Source organism: Meles meles, chromosome 11 (assembly GCF_922984935.1).
Source record: "Meles meles chromosome 11, mMelMel3.1 paternal haplotype, whole genome shotgun sequence".
Lineage (NCBI taxonomy): Eukaryota > Metazoa > Chordata > Mammalia > Carnivora > Mustelidae > Meles > Meles meles.
This window is the reverse complement of record NC_060076.1, coordinates 88,946,215-88,970,325: the sequence shown is the minus strand read 5'-3', so window position 1 is coordinate 88,970,325 and position 24,111 is coordinate 88,946,215. Positions and strand designations below refer to the sequence as shown.

Below are 24,111 nucleotides of genomic sequence, written 5' to 3'. Positions count from 1 at the left end.
TTAATAAGCTATTATAATAAGACTAGTAAATCTTATATTCTAGCTTATTAACTGATCTGTTGGGCACTAATCATTACATTTTTTATTGTTACTGTTTTTCTTTATTCCTTCTGGATCATTTATATAATTTTATATAAACCATTTATTTGCAGTACTTTCCTTTGCATTTTATTCATATCCCCTATACCTTGAATTCTGTAGCAGTCCCTTTCAAAGTTCTTTATCCTTGCCTAACTAAAATATAAACAAAAAATATATACATAAAAAATTACCAAATTTTCTTTTGTGGCCATTCGCTTTACTGGATATTTGGAACTCTTCCTTGGCTTTAGTATATTTCTTTATTGGAGGAAAAGTAAGATATTTAAAATCATTCTTGTATGGTAACAACCATCTCAGAATTTCACATATATATTACTCTTTCTTAAGTAAGCATTGCTAGGAAATCCAGTTTGAAATTTTAATTTTTAAATGGGCACATTGATACCCTGGCCAGGCAAACTTGCTCAAAAAGAAGTAGAGTTTTTACTCATACCGGGAATATTGGGTAGTCTGTCTAATAGAAACAAAAACAATTTAGAAGAAGAAGGGAAAGAAAAAAATAGATAAGGCAGTCTTTTAAGAGGGTTAAGGGCATATAAAAACCAATATATTAAACGTACTGGTTGGCCATGGCCAAGGAGTGCTTTTGAAATAGCTGCTCTATTAGGATATAGGAGTGGGCAAGTGAGAGGACCAAAGAAGAAGTAGGTATGAGTCAATTTTGGATTTGTCTTGTTAGGGACTTAAATCCTCTTTGAAAAATAAAAGCCTAAATAATCTAGAGTAGTATAGTTTAAAACACTGAGGCTGCACAAACAATGAAAGAATGAAAGCTATAAAAGGTATTTGTATCAAATGATTTGAAATCTGTTATTGATAGCCTCATCTTTGCTTTTGCTAGTGAACATAATCTAAAGAGTGCTTCTTGTTAATTATTCCAGGAAGTGCAGTGGAGAAATCCTTAGCTGTCAGCCAAGGTGGAGAGCTCTATGAAGAATGGCTGGAACTTAGAAACGGTTGCCTCTGCTGTTCAGTAAAGTGAGGAATGTGCTTATTGTGTGCTTGTTGGTTTGTTACAAATGTTTATTGATTATATTTCCAGCTTTGATTTTCTTGTGTAATGTAACAGACTTATGTAGTCTGCTTCATGATATTTCCACATAGAAAATAACTTACTAGGTTGTATTTTCTTAAAGTGTTTCTTGCTATCCTATTTATTTTTTTGTCTGCTCTAGTGCTTTGGTTTCTTTTATTGAGTTTCTTTTTATTGTCTTTGATGTCAGGGTTTAATTATTAATTTCTGTGGTACATGAAAGTCACATTTCATGTGTAAAAATTATTATTTTACATTAAATGAGTCATTGGTCCTATTTCCAAGGATTCACCTTCTATAAACAAAATAAATGACCATCAAAGGTGAAAAATCTCACGTTGTGTTCCACAAGTGGTAATTGCTTCCAAGGACAGTATCTGGGTTTTGTGTTTTGGTTTTTTTTAGAAGATTTTATTTGTGTATTTGACGGAGAGACAGTGAGAAAGGGACCATAGGCAGGGGGAGTGGTAGAAGGAGAAACAGGCTCCCCACTGAGCAGGGAGCCCGATGTGGGGCTCCATCCCAGGACCCTGAGATCATGACCCAAGCCTAAGGGAGATGCCCAACAACTGAGCCACCCAGGTGCCCTGACAGTATCTATTTTTTTCACTAATAGACCATAGATCTTAGAAAAGGACCTGACATACCTATCCACTCAAATATTTTGTTAGTGAATAAGGAAAATTAATACCTGTACTATTGACTTTATATATTCTAGTGAACTAAATTTTTTCTACATTGTTTACAACTTAGGTATTTGACTTTGAGTCAAATTAAAATATAATAGGGGCTCCTGGGTGGCTCAGTGGGTTCAAGCCTCTGCCTTCGGCTCAGGTCATGATCCCAGGGTCCTGGGATCAAGCCCTGCATTGGGCTCTCTGCTTGGCGGGGAGCCTGCTTCCCTCTCTCTCTGCCTGCCTCTCTGCCTACTTGTGATCTCTGTCTGTGAAATAAATAAAATCTTAAAAAAAAAAAATTAAAATATATTAACAAAGCTAAAATCATGACAGATTTTCTTGAACAAACATAATGAAATCCAGTAAATATTTTCTTGGGCTATCGATGTTCTAAGAGAAAAGGGAAATTAAAGTCTGATACCCTTACTCAGAACAGAATTGAAAAGTAGTGATTGTGTCCCTTTAGATGTTATATTAAACCACGGTAATTCATAAATTTTATCATTGTTTTGGATGTTGAGTTTTTTCTTCCATGATACTATAAAAATGGCCGATTTTGACTTGTCAGGGGTATTAAAGTTTCCTCTACTTTTAATTTTAATAAAGTTAAAATATTAACTCCTCATGTATCTGATTTATTTCACTTATCAGTATATATGCCTCCATTTTTCTCCACCATTGGTAAATATTGATGTTGTGTTAGCAGTTTGGGAATGAGTTAAATTTTTACATGCCTAAAGGTATTTTTGTCTCAGGTTGCCAAATATATTTTAAAACGTTTATAATGATCACTTTAAAATATTCAGATAATCAACTATATTTTATATTTTGGTATTCTCCAGGGACAATGGCCTTAGAGCTATTGAGAATTTGATGGAGAAGAAGGGGAAATTTGATTACATACTATTAGAGACAACTGGGTTAGCAGATCCTGGTAAGAAATGACATTATTAATAACCAGAATATAGTTCTTAAACATTTTTAAGGTATTGAGAAATATGTAAAGTAAGCATTAAACCTGTACTCTAGACTAAACATTTTTTGTTTCTGTTTAAGACAGGAAAAATACTGGATTATCATGTTTGTTTTGCAGATAAGTCATAATCAGAGTACTTGGTACTTTTAACTTGATAATAGGATTGAAGTTCAATTGATTGATTTAAGTCTACTGGTAGGAACACGAGTTGTTAAAAGTATGGAAATTTAGGAAAAATGAAGACATTCCACTTCTACGTTTTACTTTTATATTTGATTGATTATACTCTACAGAGATCTCACTTCTGATTACTTTCCTTTTTTTTTTTTTAACGATTTTATTTATTTGACAGAGATCACAAGTAGGCAGAGAGGCAGGCAGAGAGAGAGGAGGTAGCAGGCTCCCTGCTGAGCAGAGAGCCCGATATGGGGCTCTGGGATCCCAGGACCCTGGGATCAAGACCCAAGCCAAAGGTGGAGACTTTAACCCACTGAGCCACCCAGGTGCCCCCTGATTACTTTGTAATCCAGCTTTCTTGGAGGGTCATTTAAAGGTACTTAAGGGCTTTTAGACTCTAATCTTAGCATTACTTAATTGTTTTTCAGTTAATTATTAGCAGTTTGTTTTTCTACTAAAGTTGAAATAATTTTATTTGTAAATGCTGTCATTAGGTACAGAGTTAAATTAAGGCTAATGGACCTTTTTCTGGTGTGGAATTAATGATTATCCATGAAATTTTTATCTCTAAATAGAATTACATGTAAATTTCTCTTTTGAAAGCTACACAAAGTTGAACTGTTTTAACAATCAGTTTCTGTTTCCTTCTTACCAAATATCTTTTAGGTAGCACCTTTATTCCTAGTTTGCGGAACATTTTGTTGTTCATTGTATAAGTCTGACCATACCTTTTTTTTTTTTTTTAATTTGAGTTAATGGTATTGGACCATAAAGCTATATAAAAAACTGTATAAAAGTACTGTTTAGGAATAATTTATTAGGGGCCGTAACTGTTTAAAACAGATACTGAAGTATGCTGAAGGGCCAAATGTAAACAGTGGTTATTGTGCTTACAATTGTTACATAATAACATTGTCCTTCTGTTTTCAAATTAGTGTTGAGTTGGGCTGTTTTGGTCCTGTAGTAGACCATACTATATGTATTTTCCTACATTTCCAGTAGATTTGACTGATGATAGGACTTGGACTATTACATTGATACTAAATATTAAATCTGGTAAGATGGGAAAATATATGCCTCCTTTTTGAAATTGCAAATATCAATTTCTTTCATGGTAACCACTTCATAGAGAGAAACTCTCGTAACTTTCCTTTGAGAGTAGGTGAGTTTTATAAAACATGGTTCAGCTTTTCAGAGGGAGAAGGAAAGTTAAATAATGATTTCAGAGAAAGCTTTTGTACAAATTGTAGGTATAAGTAGGTTAATGTTTGTAGCTTCTAACTTTCTTTAGAATAAAGATTTTATTGTTTGAGTGAAAATGAACATTTGTTATAAAAAAAATTTACCCGATACCTAAGAAAATGCAAAGAAGAAAATTAAATCACACTGTATCTCACTACCATGAAATGCAAGTAGGTAAGTTTTATTTCAGGGATTTTTATGTGACAAGCTATTTGCTGAATGACAGCATCAGTCTCTGAAACTTGTGAAAAATGCAAATTCTTGGGCCCCATCCCAGATCTACTAAATCGGAATCTGCTGGGTGAGCCCAGCAATCTGTTTAAATAAGCCCTCCAGTGGATTCTTATACATTCATGAATTTGGGAAGCCCTGCCCTATGTGCTTCTGAAAGCTGTTTAACAGACAATTTTACAAAAATGTGATTGCATTCTTTGTGCTAGTCTTAGTAATTATTTATTTAGTTTTACTTGAATCTAAAAGGAGAGAACTTGGAGACAGTTCAAGATGGCAGCTTAGGAACACCTTGAACTCTTTCTGTAGACACACTAGATTTGCAGTTACTTATGGAATAATTCCTGCTCAGAAGAACTGAAAACTAGCAAAACAGCTCCTTCTACAACAAGGAAATAAGGGCCACATTGAAATGGATAAGAGAGGTGGAGACATAATTTTGCCAACAATTTCATGCCCGGTGCAGCAAGTCAGAGTAGGGAGGGGTTTCATAGGTCTGGAGTCTTTACCTGAGGAGGGATGGGTTTATAACTCACTTAGTGTATGCCAACCCTTGGAACCTGCACTGGAAAGATGAGGCTCCCCAAATGGATTTGGAAACCAAAGGGGCTTGTGTATAGTGAACCTGAGGGGCTGAGGGGAATCTGAGATACTCCTTTTGAGGGGCTTACACACAAGCACACTCATCTTGGGACCCAGTGCAAAGGCAGCAATTTGAAAGTGTCTGAATTATGTGGGAAGGAGATTCATTTGCTAATTCTAAAGTGTTTGCTGGAGTAGCTAGGACCAGTTGGTATTTTCTTTGGGTCCAGAGGTGCTTGTGAAGGCCATTTTTGCCTTCTCCTTTCACTTTGCTAGTGCAGTCAGTCGCCATGGACACAGCTTCCTAAGGCCATGGGTTTGCCTTGTCCCAGCCATCTCCGTGCCTCACTAAAGCCTTGGGTATATCTTGCCCACATTGTTCTCCTGCATCCCTAAAGCCATGGATGTCCTCCACCTCAGTTCTCCTGCAGCCTTGCTAAAGCCTGCCTTTGAGTGAGGTTCACAGAGGGAATGTCTGTTGATCACTTGTCCCTGGTGGCCGGAAGAGCTTGAATTTCTGCACCCTATGGGACTATAATAAGATAGTTTGCGGGGGGGCTACCATACCCGAGGTACTGCATAGACAGCCTGCTGAAACACACTACTAGTCTGCCTATGAGGAAGGCCCATCCACTTGTCCTGGAGCCAGCCTAAGGGACAGGCTTCAAAGATGCTCTCAAAATGTAGCCAGGGAGACACCATCTTTGATCTCTCTTTCGGCCTCAGTGCAGCTTGCTGGTGCATTCAGAAAGTTTGTGTGCTTGTCTGAAGCCCTAATTTTTGCAGGTTGAGTTCAGGAGACACCTCCAGATCTCTTGGACTGGAGGTCAGCTGGATTTACAGTTGGTAGTGCCACAGGGCTGTATGTTTGTATACTCCAAAAGCCCCTTCCTGTGGATCTTTTTTCCAATGGATCTGTCTTCCAGTCAGTCTGAAACCAGGTGCTGAGATCATTCCCTTTGAAACACTGGCAGGTCTTGACATACTCTCAACAATGTGGGATCTACCAAGAAAAATTCAGGCTAATTAGGTAACACAAAGCTTCAGAGAGACAGCCAAAAGCTAGAGCAAGGTTGAAAAATAAGGTTTATCTCCTATACAAGGCCACTCCTTCAAGACTGGGAGAAGTAACTGTTTTGCTTAATAAGTAGAAACAGAGAGTCAAGCAAAATGAGGAGACAGGAATATTTTCCAAACAAAAGAAGGACACAAAACCTCAGAAAAAAGACCTTAATGAATTGGAGATGACTAACCTACCCGATAAAAATTTCAAGGTAATGGTTATAAAGATGTTTACCAGAGTCAGAAGAATGGTTGAGACTTCAACCAAGTAAGAGAAAATATGAAGAAGTACCAAATGCAAGTCACGGAGCTGAAGAGTACAGTAACTGAACCGAAAAGTATACTAGAAGGTTTCAGCATCAGAATAAGTGAAGAATAAATCAGTGACCTGGAAGACAGGGCAGTGGAACTCAGCTAAACAAAGCTACAACAACAACAACAAAATTAATGAAGATAGCTTCAGAAACCAATGGGACAATATCAAGTGAAATAACATTCATATTATAGGGATCCCAGAAGGAAAAGAGAGAATGAAAGAGACAGAAAACTTCCCTAACCCAGGGAAGGAGACAGACATCCAGGTCCCAGAAGCACAGAGAGTGCCAAATAAGATGAACTCAAAGACATCCCCCTCAAGAGACATCGTAATTACAACGTCAAAAATTAAAGAGAGGGTCTTAAAAGCAGCAAGAGGAAACAACTTGTTAAGTACAAGGAAATCCCCAAAACCCTATCAGCTGATATTTCAGATGAACCTTTGCAGGCCAGAAGGGAGTGGCATGATAGATTCCAAGTGGTAAAAGGAAAAAATTTCCAGCCAAGAATATTCTACCTGCCACAGTTACCATTCACAATTGGAGGAGAGTTTTCTAGGAGAACAAAACTTAAAGGAGTTCACCACTAAATTGGTCTTATAAGAAATGTTAAAGGGACTTCTTTAAGCTGAAGAGGAAAGGTACTAATGAGAAAACATGGGAAGATAAAAATCTCTCTTGTAAGGGCAAATATATAGTAAAGGTTGTAAACCATTTATAAACCTACTATGTAGGTTAAAAGACAAAACTGAACTTAAGTATAACTATAAAAATTAAGAGTTACACAAAGAAGATGTAAGATACGACATCAAAAACAAAATGTGGAGGGAAGAGCAGAAATTAAGAGTTTTTATAATACATTCAAATTTATGGTACTTTCAACTTGAAACAGGCTTTTATTTATATATATAAACATCTATAAGTATAAATATAGACATAAGCATATGAGTATACAAACAAGTATATAAATATATATATAAGCCGCATGTATGTATGAGCATATTTTGTATGTATATATAAAAATGTATGTATGTATGTATATGTAGTCTGCAAGGGAAGTGAGCGAGAGAAAAAACAGAGGAACTACAAAAACAGTCAGAAAATAATTAAGAAAATGGCAAGAAGTACATATCTATCAATAATTACTTCAAATGTAAATGGACATACTCTGCACCTATATATGTAAATGGACATACTCTTTTAAAATAATTTGATTTTTTTATTGATTTTTTATTTTGTACATCTTCAAAGATGTCTAGTAGTTGAACAGATTAAAAAAAAGACTCATCTATATATTGCCTATAAGAGATCCACTTCAGATCTAATGATGCACAGACTGAAAGTGAAGGGGTGGAAAAGATATTCCATGCAAATGTAAATGAAAGAAAGCTGATGTGGCTCTACTTATATCAAACCAAATAGACTTTAAAACAAAGTCTGTGATAAAAGATAAAGGGCATTGCACAATGACGTCAAGCCAACAAGAGGATGTAATGTTTGAAAATTTTTATTCACTCAACATAAGAATTCCTAAATATATAAAGCAACTATTAACAGACTTAAATGGAGAAATGGACAGCAATACTATTAAAAGACTATAGTACTCCATTTACATCAGTGGATAGGTTATCCAGACTGAAAACCAGTAAGAAAATAACAGCCTTAACATATGAGATCAGATGGACTTAATAACTGTTAACCCTTGAACAACATGGTTTGACCTGTGTAGGTCCACTTACATGCAGATTTTTTACAGTATGATACTATAAATGTATAGAATATATATATATCTATATATCTATATATATATATAGAATATAAATGTAACAGAAATGTATTTCTGTTCCATATGATTTTCTCAATAATACTTTCTTCTTTCTAGTTTATTGTAAGACTATGATACAAAATACAACCTACAAAATATGTGCTAACCGATTATTTATATTATCAGCATGGTGTAGGCTATTAGTATTTAAGTCTTTAGGCAATCAGAAGTTATATTTGGGTCATCTAGGTGGCTCATTCAGTTAAGCATCTGCCTTTGGCTCAGGTCATGATCCCAGGGTCCTGGGATCAAACCTGTCATTGGGCTCCCTGCTCATTGGGGAGCTTGCTTCTCCCTCTCCCCCTCCCCCATGATTGTGTGCATGTGCGCACTCTCTGTCTCTCTGTCAAATAAATAAATCTTTTTTAAAAAGTTATATGTGGATTTTTGACTGCATGGGAAGTCAGCGCCCCAACTCCATTGTTCAAGAGTTAATTGTATACAATTCATATCATCCAAAAGCAGCAGAATATACATTCTTCTCTGCGTATGGAACATTCTCATAGTAGATCACATATTAGACTACAGAAGAAGTCTGAGTAAATTTAAGAAGATTGAAGTCATGTCAGTTATCTTCTTCAATGATAGTGGTATGAGACAAAGGCAATTATAAAAAAACTGGAAAAATCATAAATATGTGGAGATTAAATAACATGCAACTGTTATAATCAATGGGTCAATGAAGAAGTCAGGAGAAATAAAAAATACCTTGACACAAATGAAAATGGAAAGACAACAATCCAAAATCTATAGGATGCAGCAAAAGCAGTTCTGAGAGCAAGGTTCATAAAGACAACTCTACCTAAAGGAACTAGAAAAAGAACAGATGAATCCCATAGGTAATAGAAGGAAAGATAATAAAGATTCAGAGCAGAAATAAATGACATAGAAACTAAAAAAAAAATAGAAAAGATCAGTTAAAGGAAGCTGGTTTTTTTAAAAAGATAAAAATCAGAAATGAAAGAGAAGTTGCCATACCACAGAAATCGAGGATCAAAAGAGACTACTGTGATAATTAAATGGGTTAATTCCTAGTAACACATAATCTCTCAAGACTTCCAGTCTTCCACGAAGAAATAGAAAATCTGAATAGATGCATTGCTAGTAAGAAGATTGAATCTGTAATTAAAAAAAAAACTCCTAGCAAGTTCAGGACCAGATGTTTTCATTGGGGAATTCTACCAAAAATATAAAAAAGATGTAATATCTATTCTCAAACTCTTCCAAACTATTGAAGAGAAGGGAATGCTTCTAAACTCATTTATAAGGTCAACATTACCCTGATACCAAAATAAGAAGGACACCACCAAAAAAATAATAAATTAAAAAAACAAATAAAAAATTACAGGGGGCGCCTGGGGTGGCTCAGTGGGTTGAGCCTCTACCTTCGGCTCAGGTCATGATCTCACGTCCTGGGATTGAGCCCTGCATCAGGCTCTGTGCTTGGCAGGGAGCCTGCTTCCCCCTCTCTCTCTGCCTGTCTGTCTGCCTACTTATGATCCCTCTCTGTCTGTGTCAAATAAATAAAATACTTGAAAGAAAATTATAGGCTCATATCCCTGATGAACGTAGATGTAAAAATCCTCAACAAAATATTAGCAGACTGAATTCAACAGTACATTAAAAGAATCATACACAGGGCGCCTGGGTGGCTCAGTGGTTTAAGCCGCTGCCTTCGGCTCAGGTCATGATCTCAGGGTCCTGGGATCGAGCCCCGCATCGGGCTCTCTGCTCAGCGGGGAGCCTGCTTCCTTCTCTCTCTCTGCCTGCCTCTCTGCCTACTTGTGATCTCTGTCTGTCAAATAAATAAAATCTTAAAAAAAAAAAAAAAAAAAAACCAATGGGGCTTATATTCTCAAGACCCAAATGGCTATAGCATTTGGTGTATGCAACACGATCAATGGAATTTATTCCAGGAATGCAAGGATGCTTTAACATATGCAAATCAGTGATACACCTCTTAACAAAACGAAGTGTGGCAATCATGTGCTCATCTCAATAAATGGAGAAGAAATCTTTGATAAATTTCAGTGTCCATTTGTGTTAAAAACTCTTAAGGTGGGTATAGAGGGAATGTACTTAAATATAATAAAGGCCATACATGACAAACTCATACTCAATGGTGTAAAGCTGAAGGCTTTTCCTCAGCTTGGGAACAAAATAATAATGCCCACTCTTGCCTGTTTTATTCAGTATAGTATTGGAAGCCCTACCCACAACAGTAACGCAAGAAAAAGATAAAAGCATCCAAATTGGAAAAGAAGAAATTAAAACAATCACTATTTGCAGATGACATAATTCTGTATATAGAACACCCTAAAGACTCCACCAAAAAACCAGAATAAGTGAACTTAGTAATTTGCTGTATACAAAATCAGTATATACTTATCAGTTGTGTTTCTATGTACAAGTAATGAACTGTCAGAGAAATTAAGGAAATAATCCTTGCAAAAAGCCTAACAAGACAATTTGCATCAAAAAAAAATACGTAGGAATAAATGTAACCAAGGAAGTGAAAGATCTGTACGTGGAAAACTGTAGGACATTGATGAAAGAAATTAAGTCACAAAATCTCTCTGCCTGCCTCTCTCGTGATTTCTCTCTGTCAAATAAATAAAATCTTAAAAAAAAAAAATAAAAAAACCAGAAAGTTATTCCATGCTGTTTTTTTTTAAGACCTAATACTTTGAAATGTCCATACTACCCAAAGCAATGTATTCATTGTCAACTGTTTCAGAATTTTAATGCCATTTCTCACAAAGCTATAAAAATATTTTAAGTAATCTCTACACACACACCCCCCAACATGGGGCTTGAATGCGTAACTGCAAGATCAAGAGTTGCGTGCTCAACTGACTGAAGCAGCCAGGTGCCCCACAAAAATTCTAAGGTTTGTGGGGAATCACGGAAGACCCTGAATAGCCGAAGCAGTCTTTTTTTTTTTTAATGATTTTATTTATTTATTTGACAGAGCACAGCTGGGGGGGAGGGAGCTGTAGACAGAGGGAAAGAGAGAAGTAGGCTCCCCATTGAGCAGAGAACATGATATAGGGCTTAATCCCCAGACCCTGGGATCATGACCTGAGCCGAAGGCAGACGCTTAACCGCCTGAGCCACCCAGGTGCCCCATAGCCAAAGCAGGCTTGAGAAAGAAGAACAAATGAGAAATGTTACAGTCCCAGACTTCAAACTGTTCTTCAAAGCTGTAATATTAAAGCAGTATGGTATTGGCATAAAAACAGATCAGTGAAGCAATAGAGAACCCAGATATAAACCCATTCTTTTCTGGCCAATTAATCTATGACAAAGGAGGCAAGAATATACAATGAGCAAAAAAGATAGTTTCTTCAGTAAATGGTGATGGAAAAACTACACAGCTACATGAATGAAACTAGACCACTGTCTTACATGATAAAAAAGTTAACTCACAATAAAGGAAAGACTTGAATACAAAACCTGAAACCATAAAACTCCTAGAAGGAAACAGGTAGTTAGCTCCTTGACATTCATCTTGGCGTTGAATTTTTGGATCTGACTAAAAGCAAAGGCAACAAAATAAAAATCAGTAATTGGGACTATATCAAACGGCATCTGGACAGCAAAGGAAGCCATCCATAAAATGAAAAAACAGTCTACTGACTAGGAGAAAATATTTGCAAATCATGTATTTGATAAGGGGTTAATATCCAAAATGTGTAAAGAACTCAATAGCAAAAAAACAATCTGACTAAAAAGGCAGAGGATCCAAATAGACATTTTTCCAAAGCACATATACAGATGGCCTACAGGCATATGAAAAGATGCTCAGCCTCACTAATTATCAGGGAAGTGCAAATCAAAACCACAGTGTGATACCACCTGACACCTATTAGAATCAAATCGGCAAGAAATAAGTGTTGGTGAGGATGCAGAGGAAAGGGAACCCTCATGCACTGTTGGTGGGAATGCAGACTGGTGCTGCCACTGCAGGAAGTGGTTGTTTTCCATTTCCATACACTTTCATTACTATGGTGATTCCTCGAAACATTAAAAATAGAACTATCATGTAATCAGCTATTTTGTTGTACGTAATTTTCTGAAGAAAATGAAAACTAATTTGAAAAGATATTTGCACCCCTATGTTCATTACAGCATTATTTACAGTAGCCAAAATATGGAAGCAACTTAAGCGTTTGTTGATGGATGAATGGAGAAAGATGTGCCATATATATACAGCGGCCTTGTTATTTGCAACAACGGGGATGGACCTTGAGGGTATCAGACTCTGGAAAATAAGTTAGATTTCATCGATCTGTGTAACCTAAGAAAAGAAAAAACAAAACTCAGATACAGGGAACAGATTGATGGTTATCAGAGGGGAAAGGGTTTAGAGGACTGAAATGCATGAAGGGGGTCAATTGTATGTTGTTGGATGGTAACTAGATTTCCTGTGATGATCACTTTGTAATGTACACAAATACTGAATCATTATACAGTACACCTGAAACTAATATAAGGTCATATACCATTTTACCTCAATTAAAAAATGTATTTTATATACGTAAACCACTTAATGTTAGCCAACACATGTTAGATACTCCACTAATCACCTATTAATATCATTAAAATTAATTTAACAAATTGCTCAATAAAAGGTGGGCAGAACTTTGAGTTTCACTCTCTTTTTGTGGACTTTCATACGTAATAAAAGATTAATTTAAAAAAGTGGGCAGAAGCAAAAATTACTAAGTAATTGAAAAAAGAACTTGAAAGAAATGAAGGAATCCTGAATTATCAGAAAAATGCTTTTCCACTGGAAGGAATATGAGTTAAGGGGGAATAAAAAGGTTATAAAAAACATAAACAGGGGCGCCTGGGTGGCTCAGTTGTTAAGCTTCTGCCTTCTGCTTAGGTCATGATCCCAAGGTCCCAAGATCGAGTCCCACATTGGGCTCTCTCTGTTCAGCGGAAAGCCTGCTTCTCCCTCTCCTATTCCCCCCTGCTTGTGTTCCCTCTCTTGCTGTCTCTTTATCTGTCAAATCAATACATAAAATCTAAAAAATAAAACCATAAACAAATGGGACGAGTTAGTTTTTTAACTATATGTGTCAGTTCAGAGTATTTCTTGACTCCCTGACATAAAGGAGTAGGGTATGAACACTATCACTTACTCCCATCTCCTGGTTTTGGTTGATTTCTTGTGTGTGGTGGTATTAAGATTTCTAGCATCTGCATTCTCTCATACTTTGTTTAGTTCTATGTTAAACAGTTTTAGTCCTCATTAGCTCAGTACTGTGGCTTCTCCATTCCTGAGTTGATGAATCTCTTGATTGGACTGATTTTCATGGTCAGGTAATTCTTTCAAACTACAGATGCTGTGTTCCTTCACTTTTTTTTTTTTTTTTAATTTATTTATTTGAGAGAGAGAGTTGGGAGCAGAGACAGAGGGGAATGGAGAGAAAAGTCCCAAGAGGACTCCATGCTGAGCACAGAGCCCGACGTGGGGTGCAGTCTCATGACACTGAGATCACGACCTGAGCTGAAACCAAGAGTCAGATGCTCAACTGACTGAACCACCCAGGTTCCCCCCTTCTTGAATTCTTGCATACTTCCTTGAGAATGCTTGTCTTTTGTTTTTATAAGTGAAGGATTATTTGATTAGGTATAAAATGTCCAGATCACAATTAACTTCCCTCAGAACTTAGCAAATATTACTTCTTGATCTCTTGGTAATTTTTGATTGGCTGGATTTCCTTTTTTATTTCATCAGAAAGGATTTATGAGTGATGTATTTTTTGAGTTTTAATGCTTTTGTTTCCTTTAATGTATTGTGTGTGTCTACCTGGTGTTTTCTTTGTTGAAAAATAACTTGGCAGGAGGTAATATCCTTAGGGAACACTTTCATTAGAACTTTATGATCATTATCTTATTATATTGGGGCAATGACTGTTACTATAGAAAAGTCCAATTTTTTTTTCTGCCTCCTGGAAAGTGACTTGCTTTCTCATCCAAAATGCCTGACAATTGTTTCCTTTGTTTTTGAAGGTCAGTAATATAACCAAAGTACATCTACATGTCATCTGTAATCATTTTTTCTTGGATTACAGTATGCTCTTTTGTCTGTAAGTTTATGTCTTCAGTTAGGTGCATTTTCCTTATTTATTACCATAAAGATTTTTTGGGGGTCCAATTTCCCTTATATTGAATTTTCTTTTGCTTCTGTATTTAATCACCTCACATGTTCCTTTTCATCAGTAATTCTGTTTCCACCAGTGTCTATTCCATCCTTGATCTTTTAAAAGAATTCATTAAGTAATGATATGTTTATTGGGTATATATGTTCATTTCTTTCACAAAGTACTGTTTCATATTACTCTGCTATCTTGCCTTTGAGAGTTTGTTTTTAATTGATTATGTTGTTTTTAAGTTCTCTATTATGAATAGACCTTTGAGAATTTTCTTTGATTTCTTGGGTTATGTTTCCTTCCAGAATGCGTTCTATGCCATTTATATGCCTTATTCGTTTCTTTAACTTTTTCCTTTCTTTCATCTTTTTTGTTTTCTTCTAAGCTATAATATATGTGCATTGGTGATTGACGTAGAGAACATCGGTCTACTTACATATGGTGTTGAATTACTTTTAATATCTTACCCATCTTACCTAAACATGTTTTTCTCCTTGGCCTCAATTTGAATGCTGGGTATTGCTGGGAGCAGGGAAGGGGAGGCAAAGGAAAAAGGGTGACTGAGAGATCCAGTCAGATCTCTCAGATGGGCAATCAGACTTTCAGGCTCAGCTCTCTTTAAAGTACCCAAGTGTTCCTCTCTTGAATTTCCTCCAGCTACTCATGAATATATATTCCATACCTTGTGTGGGTATATCCTCGAGCCTCAGACCTTTCAGTTCATTTTGCTCTGAGCCCTAGAAGCCCCTCTGAGCCCCTCCTCCAAAAATGTAGAAATGGTGGGCGCCTGGGTGGCTCAGTTGGTTATGCGACTGCCTTTGGCTCAGGTCATGATCCCGGAGTCCAGATCAAGTCCTGCATCGGGCTCCCAGCTTCATGGGGAATCTGCTTCTCCCTCTGACCTTCTCCCCTCTAATGCTCTCTCATTTGTCTCTCTCTCAAATAAATAAATAAAATCTTTTTAAAAATGTAGAAATGGTTAGAAAATTTACCCTTGGTTTACTTTTTCCTGTATTACTTACTTCTTGTTCAGTTCCCCGTACCATTTTGAAAGCTGTTTCTGGTAAGTATTTGGATTCTGTAAACTCTTTCCCTACAACCACTTATTGGTGGGGGTAGAATGAAGAATTATCAGAAGTCACATAGGACTTTGTTTCTTATTAGACTATCAGTCTTCAATATTCATTATAGGAGGTTATATATTTTGTTATTGCTGATAAAAATTTGGGTTTTAAAATTTTATTTTGAATTTTTGTTGTAATTGGTTTTGAATAAGGGAGATTCTATAATCTAGCTAAGTGTTTCTTAACATTGGCACAACTTAAATATTTTGGATTGGATAGTTCCTTTTTGTAGGGGATTGTCTTACGGATTGTGGGATGTTTTTGTTTCTTTGTTTTGTTTTGTTTTGTTTTGTTTTTTTGCCTTGTGGGATGTTTAACAGCATCCCTGGCTTCTACCCACTAAATACCAGTACCATTCCCCTAGTTGAAATGATTAAAAATGTCTTTGGACGTTGACAAATACTCCCTGGGGAGAAAAATCAGCCTGGGTTTGGAACACTGATCAACTTACTCTCTCATCTTTATTCCTCTTGCGAAACACCTCATCTGAGTTTCAGATAGTTCCTTCCTGGGTAGCCTGATATTACCAAAGATGCACATCAGATTTAGAAAAAAAGCTCCAATACCCTCTTGTAATTCAACTTAATACAACACGAATGTTAACTGTGTAGGACTTGTAAGCTATGTGAATAGTAATCCATGAATTTACAAAAAGGTTTATGAGCAAGGTGGAATTTTGAGTGAAAAAAATTAAGTCTCTTTTATGACTTACTATTTGGAGTAATGATGCTCGTAGTAGATTTCCTTTTTTCTCCCTCATTAATTAAAATCATGTTGTTAGCCAAGTAAGTGAAGAAAATTCTTATTGGCAATTCAGTTGTTTCCCGTTTAGGAGACTGACACTCTCCAGTTCTAAGCTAAATAATTGTCATGGTAAAGTAATTTCCTTGAAAAGAACGGGCATTGATTCGCTCCTGTTACTCACAAATCCTATTTCAGTCAAATTGGAAAACTATTAAGTTTTTGGAAAAAAATCAATAGGTATCAGGAAACCATTAGATCTTGTGGCCCTTGCTATATCTTGCATGAGTAATCACTGTAAACAGCTGACAGGTATTTCACTGTTGACACAGAGTGATGCTTGGGGGACCACATCTCCTCGGGGTAGGTGGACAGCTTCAGACACGGGAATGAGTTCACTTATCCTTGTTTTTCCCCAGTACTCATTCTTTTAGACAGCCCTGTCACTAACTGGACCTGTGATGCTTTGAAAAATCAAATAACTTTCTTTACGGCCAGTTTCCTTTTTCTTGTGTGGTAGCATACTAATCAGGGCGTGTGCTTTGCTACTGAACCAGTGTGTGTCAAAAACAAGTTTTAATTTCTTATTTAGAAATTCTTTTTCCTCAGACCCACATTTTATATTGGTATTAAATAAACAGTATAAGGTTTTACTGGTAATGCCATAGAGTATACAATTTTGCCTCTGGTCTTTTTCTTCTCTAAAACTTACAAGTTTTTCTTTTTTTCAGTCAATGGCTTCCAAATTATCTATGTCATGTTTTGCTTCACTTTAGAGAGATAATTGATTATTATTTGGTAGTATCTATTGGCAGATTATTATGGCATTGACAGAAGCTTGGTGTTGGGTTTGTGTGTGATAAGAGCTGATCTGTTTTTCTTTTCCTTTCTTTCCTTTTCTTCGGAGTTGGGGGCGAAAAGGGAGAGGGGAAGAAATGAGTACAAATAGCAAAAGATTCTGTCATTGTAATTCCTGTAAAGAAATGTGGAAAGCCATACATCATTTGTATATGTGTTTGCCTGCTAATTCTGTTAGGACATGTTAAAACAGCTTAGTTAGAATAGTGTTTCTCAGTTTGAGTAAATATTTTTGTTTGATGAATATTTTATATATTTTTCAGGTGCTGTAGCTTCTATGTTTTGGGTTGATGCTGAATTAGGGGTTGATATTTATCTTGATGGTAAGTTGAGAAGCAAATATTCTTTTGTTTTCAAGTAAAATGTTGTGGTTACAATTTTTTTTTGTTCACATTATAATTTTAATTTTTGCATTTTTACTCTTTTTAAATTTGTTCCGTTTGATAATGAAGTAAGATTCCAAAGCCCCAGACAGTAGTAGAACTAGATGTAAGGACTCAAGGTCAGCTCTCAATTTAGTGCTTCCACTGAGGTTTTCCTTTTAAAATGCTATGTCAGTTTCTTATATCCTTTGTTTGATTTATTCTCCTTTATTTAAACTATGCAGTATGAGGATCCTATTTCTGCTTTCATTTTCCCTTGAAGATAAGAATTAAGCAAAGCCCCCACCCACCCCTTACCTTTTTGCCTTAACACTTTTGGGCAATTTTATTCATAGACTTCATTTAAGACATAAGGAAACTTTCTGAATGAAGTAACTATGACCTGCCTACCCTTTACCTTTCTTTAAACCAGGTCTTCCAGAGACTCAAGAGTGAAATTTAAGACTGTGCCTAATCATTTGGCTCTAGTATATGTAGTGTGTAGCTGGTTGAATTCCCTAGGCATCATCAGACTCATTCTGCTCTTACCACTTGAAAAAATTACAAATTCAGAGGTTGCCAAACTAATTGACCATTGGAAACTTAGGTACGTGTTATGGAAAATACTTGTGTGAGTTAGATTTGGTACAAATTACTAGGAATAAGATATCTTAAGGCATCTCAGATTTATTAAGCAGTAAATGTTAAGAAAAGTCTTGATTTTGGTAATGTGAATATAAACTGGAAATAACCTGTCTTGTGTAGTTTATCACATTCCAGTTTATATTATGGAATTTGTCTCATCATATTTTGGATTGTAAGCTTTTTAAAGGCCAGAGAAATCTTATTTTCTTATTTATTTCTTTGTTTATTCAATTAAAAAAGTATTTTATAACCCCTCTAATGCCTTAAAATGGTGCTAGGCACTCAGTACACATTTGAAATGTGTCTGCTTGTTCATGGAATTGAATTAAATTTCAGCTTTGGCATGACAAAAAAAAATTTACTGAGTAAAATTTGAGAACTTAAATAGGTTGTGATTTTCATTCTCAAACATAAAGGTGACTAAAAGTGTATTCTTTTGTAGGTATCATAACTGTCGTGGATTCAAAATATGGATTAAAAGTAAGTTGAAAGATTGTTGTGAGTTGCTAATAATTTGTTAAAAGCTAGGTATCTGGGAATTGATTATATTATTTTTTCTACATTTTTGTTTGAATATTTTAACAAAAAGTGTTTTTTAACTTCATCTATTGCTCATATCATAAGCAGTAGATGAAACTTCTGTGTCTTTTAATTATTGTTTTAAAATTAAGTATTTATTTTTTGTTACTCTAGCTTAATGTGCTAGAAGTTGGAAGTGTAATATTTTGTAATGATGATATTACAGGATAAAGTTTGGGTATGTGTAACTCCTTACTGGCACTCAACCTTAATGTTGATGTATTTTTCCATTTGGTAAAAGCAATTGAGCTTGATAAAGCATATGAGAACTTTTTTCTCATGTTAAACTTCTATCAGACACAAACTGGAAGTAATTGCATTAAAAATAATTGCTTTACCTTATTTTGAAGAAATCAGGATTTATACATATGTGTATTGAGGATAAACTCTCCCTTAAAAGGCAACCTCCTGTGAATGTTTTCGTAACTACCAAGTTCTTCAAATGCATTTAAACGGACTTAAGTTCATAAAATGCACTTAGTAAGATTTTTAGAAACATGTTGCATAAAATAAAACAGTATTTTTCAACTTTCCAAGTGAAATACTACTAAAGGGAGAAGAGAATGAAATTATCCTCCATCTCCCGGTCTCAATCTAGGATGTGGTTAGCCTTCTAAATAATCATTTCTCAGAAGTTTAAATTTAATATTTAAAAAATACACATTCGGGACACCTGGGTGGCTCAGTGGGTTAAGCCTCTCCCTTCGGCTCAGGTCATGATCTCAGGGTCCTGGGTTCGAGCCCCACATTGGGCTCTCTGCTCAGCGGGAAGCCTGCTTCCCCTTCTCTCTCTGCCTGCCTCTGCCTACTTGAGATCTCTCTCTCTCTCTCTGTCAAATAAATAAATAAATAAAATTAAAATACACATCGGTTTTGTATTCTATTCCATTGTATATCTGAATTTGTTAATTTGAAAACATTTTCCTACTGGGGCACCTGGCTGGTTCAGTTGGTAGAGCATGCGACTCTTGATCTCAGGGCTGTGAGTTTGAGCCTCATGTCAGGTGTAGAGATTACTTAAGAAAATAAAATCTTAAAAATGTTTTCCTTCCAAACCTTCAATACAGTTATGCTCTCAGAATACAGCAGGCTTATTAAGTGGTTCCCAATATCCCTTCACTAGCTCTCTAGCTCCCTCAGGAATAGAGCACCTAATTTGACCTGTTTGGAAAATGATTTCTTTGTAGATTTTAAGTCCAAATTTATTAGTCATCTTAAGAATCAAAGAAAAGAAAGAAAGAAAAAAGAATCAAAGCAAGATTTCCAATATTACAGTTTTACTCAGAAAAATTCTGACTTTTCTGAAATCATGATATTTCTTTTTCTTTTTTTTTCCCCCATTTTATTTATTTTTTTCAGCGTAACAGTATTCATTCTTTTTGCACAACACCCAGTGCTCCGTGCAAAACGTGCCCTCCCCATTACCCACCACCTGTTCCCCCAACCTCCCACCCCTGACCCTTCAAAACCCTCAGGTTGCCCCAACCTCCCACCCCTGACCCTTCAAAACCCTCAGGTTGTTTTTCAGAGTCCATAGTCTCTTATGGTTCGCCTCCCCAAATCATGATATTTCTAATAAAGTATTTATGGAGGAAGCCAAATAAATCAAGTTGTTAGTTCTGTATGTTTACTATAGGCATGTTTGAACTCCTCTCTTATATACATTTATTACCAAATTTGGGATGCCCATGGGAGAGGTAGCAGTTAAGATATTTTATTTGTTTTCTTGATAGACTTAAGGTATCACACCCAGAGTTGAATAATTTTATGTGTATATTTGGATGTGCAAAGGAATTAAATAGAATCTATTATCAGTGTGATTGAGGCCAAATAAACAAAGCAACATTCTGAATAATGCAAACACAGTAAACGTTTAACCTCCTGCCACCTTGATAAAACCTCTTAAATTATTAAATCAATATACCTACACAAAACTGACATACTGTCAGGATAATGGAAACTTTAGATTTTCTAAGTCAGATGCCAGATAAATAACTTTTCCTTTATATGAAGGATTTGCCCACTTGTCCAATTCCTCTGGTTGCACAGCTTGACCCCAGTAGCTGCTTGTGATTCAGAGCATTCTGAGGCAGTGCAAGTAATGACACTTGGATGATGGGCAGCAATTTAAGGATGTCATGCTTCACAGAGCCAGCCCATCACAAGGAAAGCTGAGAAATGGTACCCTGTGGCCGGGCAGCCAAATTGAAACTGAAGTGGTAATTGATATCATGGGCTATCACTCTAATGGGATTGCCACCCATTGATCTGAAATATTCATTTTTTAATCACGGGCAAAGAATTGGACAACTTCAAATGACAGCTCTCTATTCTCAGGACTTGACACCCAGGCTACCAACATTGTTCTTTTCAGTTCTACAAACGTGACAGCATTGAATGCAATAGAATCAATGGATGAAGTTACACAGGAAAGGTCAAGTGAGAGGTTTCTCTCCGGCTCCTCTGTTACACTGCACTAGCTGTTGAAACAATTCAGTCAGAAAACAGTTGGGCTTGGAAAAGACTGGAAAAATAAATAGACTGACATTATGCAACAATCGTTTTCTAACAGCTGAAATAGCGTCAGATCTATAACCAGTCCGTGGAGAAGAGAGAGCTGCTTATGCTTTTTTTTAGATGTCGTCTGACATCTCTGACACTAGATTTCTTTGCATTTGGGTCAAAAACAGTGACCCAAATGGAAAGAAGTGAAGTAAGTCCAGCTTATTTCTGTTTCTGCAGGAGAGGATACCCAGTAGCCCTTGCTGAAGTCGGGTCTACAGTGGTGTTATTTCAGAGGGTTTCTTTCTTTCTTACGTGTGCTGAGTTGGAGGGTTGAACCTTGATTTTTGGGAAGTGTTGTGTTCATTAGTACCAAAATCATTTTTGTCTTTTTCAATATATAAGCAAAAGCCATGGTCTCTCAGCAGTGATGAGGAATCCTTTGGGTATATGTATACATTCTCACACACACACACTAAAATTTTTGAAAAAAAAAAATTTGCAGATGTTTTCCTTCCTTGCTTGTACAGGTAGAATAGAACATCAAAATTCCCACTTTTTAACTTTATAAAGGGAAGTTATCCAACTGAGTCATGAATATTGGAGAATGTCCCTTTGAATAACAGACACTGATTTTAGTCTTTTTGCAGAGTTTGGCTTGGGGAAATAGGAAATTGCGTTAGGGAAGTAAATATCAGGCTGATAGCCAGAGAAAATAAATGCTAGTGTGCATTTATTATTTCCTTATGTTTGTATGGCCTTCAAAAATGCATAGAATGGGGATTTTGTCTCTTTTTCTATAATTATATGTGATAATTATGTGCTTTATCCATAATAGAATTGTACACATTGGCCATTTTTATTTGGGGGATTTTAACGTGTTTTTATATTTGGTACTTCTTGACAGCTTGAAGGTAGTAAAATGTTGGTTTTTCCCAGTTAGCTTTACATATAGATTTCCAATCTTCTGGAGAAGTAAATGTGTTAAAAACATGGGTAACTTTGTGAAACTACTATTAGTTCCATTTAGGTATGGAAATTCAAAAACAAAAAATCTAATTTTCCTGCCATGTCCTTTTTTATACACCACCAACTCACAGCCAGAAAGCCCCAAATTCATATGTAAATAAAGCTCCCAAAAGGTCAGTGATACAATATTTTGAAAAATGTTTCAAATTTTCAAATCTGGAATATCCCAGGATCTTTCAGAAATAGGTACCTTGCTAAAAATACATCTTTATTAAATAGATAAACTGCTGAATAGAAGGGGATTTGTTGCTGCACATTATATAGAATATTTCAAATAACAACATCCACTCATCTTTGTCAACAAATAGGGGTGTTAACTAGAATTCATTCAACAGATATTTGTTGAGCCTGGTGCCAGTTACTATTTCCAAGATGGTAACAGCCTTATTCTCTACAGGACATAGTAATAGGGTTTGCCATGGCCTCAGGCTAAGAATAATTAACAAAAATAGTAAACTCGTCTTTTGGCAAGGAACAGTTTTTGATTCAATACTGTAATAATAATGGAATAATGAATGCAATTTTTAGGTAATCTCTATGAGTATACTCTTATGTGATTGTTAACACTTATGTAACATCTGTATCCAAGATTGATTTTATGTGACATAAAAAGCTTTCATTCACAAGGTTTTAAAATTATGATCATTTTACTTACATTGAGTGTGATTTCAGTTTTTGAAAAATACCCCATATAAAAGAGTATCCTGTGATACTATTATGATGCTATTGTGACAGTATTAGATTTAGTTTCTTCTTTTATAAAATGAGAATAATCATTTCCTCTAATTCTTTGAAGGCTAAATGAGATAATGTATGTAAAGTGATTTAAGAATTTGCGAAGTTTGATTTCAAATACAAAGAATATTAATATAATCAAATTTGTCTCTAACCTCACAAGGCAGCTTTTTTTGTGACAGGGAGCAAGTATTGAACGTTAAAAGTAACGAAGGTGGAATGTTTTGCACGACGAACCTTATGGCATTAATGCCTTTAGGGATTTAAATAGAATTATGGAAAAGTAATAACTCCTTCTAGGGAGATGAAAGCTAGCTTGTGGGTCCCTGGGTTAGTGTCACAATATTTTTTTGGAGCTGGCTTGACTCTGGAGAGGTCAGCAAGGTAAACAGTTACACTGAGGGGCCAGGTCACTCAGGTGTGGGTTTCTCTAAATGATCAACTGTTCTTAGGCTAGAATTGGGGCTGTGGCCTTCCCACAGCTTGTTTGGAGGGACTAGGAAGGGCTCAGCACTGAATCTGTATTGTGTGTGATGCTGGGGTGCAAAGTGAGGTGTGGGACTGGGATGGATGGAAGTGTATTAGATTTTAAGAAAGTTTATTTCAGTGGTTACCTCTTTTATATGTAAGTAATAATGAATATTTAGAACAAAATGGTTTTGTGAAAAGGAAAAGGCCTATAATTTGAACTGTAATGCTCTTTGTTTTTATTGGCATTATTTAAATCTGGAAGGTTTTCCTTTTAAGAAAAAGGAGATGTCAGGGGGACAGAATTTAAATCCTACCCCCATACCCCCCCAAAACTCCCACAGGTTCACTGTGGGAAAATAATTACAAATGGGGAGTAAAATTATTTCATTAGAAAAATTAGCTCTGCATTTGTGTATTCCGTAATAGAACTTGTTGAAATCTATATTAGAAGCAAGAAAGGTGTGTCGAAGGTAAAATTCTTTGTGTTGACATTAGCATTTGTGTTTTCCCATAGTAACTTTTTTCAAACTTTGTTTTTGTTTAGCATTTAGAAGAAGAAAAACCAGATGGCCTTATTAATGAAGCTTCTAGGTATTCATATTCAAAGTATATATTGATTACTGGCTAATTGAAAAGAGAAAATTATTCTGAAAACCAAAGTGAGAAATATAGAAACACAG

General features: G+C 35.8%; 1 protein-coding gene across 6 annotated transcripts in view; it reads left to right on the top strand.

The window, feature by feature from the left end:
- Window positions 1–24,111, top strand: part of LOC123952818 (COBW domain-containing protein 3) — a 55,029-nt gene that overhangs the window by 5,286 nt on the left and 25,632 nt on the right. For all 6 annotated transcript variants that reach the window (XM_046022380.1, XM_046022378.1, XM_046022379.1 and 3 more), the window contains 5 exons: window positions 984–1,080; window positions 2,655–2,746; window positions 17,372–17,431; window positions 18,558–18,595; window positions 23,976–24,022. In XM_046022380.1, the coding sequence (XP_045878336.1) occupies window positions 984–1,080; window positions 2,655–2,746; window positions 17,372–17,431; window positions 18,558–18,595; window positions 23,976–24,022 (334 nt within the window). The remainder of the gene's footprint in view (window positions 1–983; window positions 1,081–2,654; window positions 2,747–17,371; window positions 17,432–18,557; window positions 18,596–23,975; window positions 24,023–24,111) is intronic.